Here is a 1137-nt window from a genome sequence, read left to right on the forward strand (position 1 = left end):
TGTAAGTAAACAATGTTTTTATTATGTACAGTAACAGATTGTACAGATAACAGATCCTGGAACCAGTAACAAAACATATAATGTCAAGACAGAAAACTAATAATAGATAAAATGTATAATATATTATTTGATCATTAGTACAGTAATGCCTGCTTTGATTCAGTACATTTCTTCAAAGAGTATTTATAGTGCTCTGTTTTACTACATTTTGCTTCAAAACATTATTTATAATAGTATTATAAAGTGCTTTGTCATATAACTCACTGTAAATGGTATTATTAAAAATAGAAAGTTGATTAATTCATTATGTAATCCTTCAAATGTATACATCAGCAAGTGCAATATCGCATCAGTGCAGTTTTTTATTGTTAACCCTGCAGAAGTTCTTCGCATATCTCCATTTCAAAACTGTCCTGTTGAAGTTGTTGGAGACAGGGAGCAGTCCCATTGCACAGGGCAGTAAAGTTTATCATTAATACAGTCTTCTAGACTGAAAACGCTTGATCATCTCGGTCAATTTCTCTAAGGCCTCCACAATTCCATCTCCATTGACTGCACAACAACCCTGCACATGCCACTCATGTTGTCTTATCTTTATCAGCTGCATCTTTTCCACCAGTTCTGTGGGGTTGTGAGCCCCTGGCAGGTCCTGCTTATTGGCCAGAATGACAAAGGGTACTCTTTTCAGCTCCTCATTCTCCAGGACACGTTGTAGCTCAGATCGTGCTTCTTCAAAGCGCTCTGGATCAGCACTGTCCACCACAAACAGCAGACCCTCTGTATTGGTAAAATAATGTCTCCACAGAGCCCTGATCTTGTCCTGGCCGCCCACATCCCACACAGTGAAGGACACCCCACGGATAGGTTCCACTGTCTCAACATTGAAGCCAATGGTTGGGATGGTGGAGACTGTTTCGTTGAGCTTCAGTTTATATAAGATAGTGGTCTTGCCTGCTGCATCTAGTCCAATCATCAGGATTCTGGCTTGAAGTCCATAAAGAGACTGGTAGATTCTGGTCAACAGGTTGCCCATGATGCTGGTGTGAGATCTTGTCTGTTTGAGGATAATTGTCTTGCTTTGTCTGCAAGAAAACACACTGTACTTGTTGTATTTATAGTTCACTGAGAAGCGCAATC

At 39.8% G+C, this 1137-nt stretch overlaps 1 protein-coding gene across 1 annotated transcript; it reads right to left on the minus strand.

Moving 5' to 3' along the window:
• LOC120522450 (ADP-ribosylation factor 1-like) lies at positions 1–1072 on the minus strand. Its single transcript, XM_039743383.1, has one exon. It carries the CDS (start codon positions 1031–1033, stop codon positions 473–475), a length of 561 nt encoding a protein of 186 aa, XP_039599317.1. The 5' UTR covers positions 1034–1072; the 3' UTR covers positions 1–472.
• Between the last annotated feature and the right edge of the window lie 65 nt (positions 1073–1137).

The sequence above is a fragment of the Polypterus senegalus genome, unplaced genomic scaffold (genome assembly GCF_016835505.1).
Source record: "Polypterus senegalus isolate Bchr_013 unplaced genomic scaffold, ASM1683550v1 scaffold_1378, whole genome shotgun sequence".
NCBI lineage: Eukaryota > Metazoa > Chordata > Cladistia > Polypteriformes > Polypteridae > Polypterus > Polypterus senegalus.

What these genes read in the sequence shown, in the direction of transcription:
- LOC120522450 (XM_039743383.1), bottom strand. Translation starts at nt 1,033, where the DNA reads ATGGGCAACCTGTTGACCAGAATCTACCAGTCTCTTTATGGACTTCAA.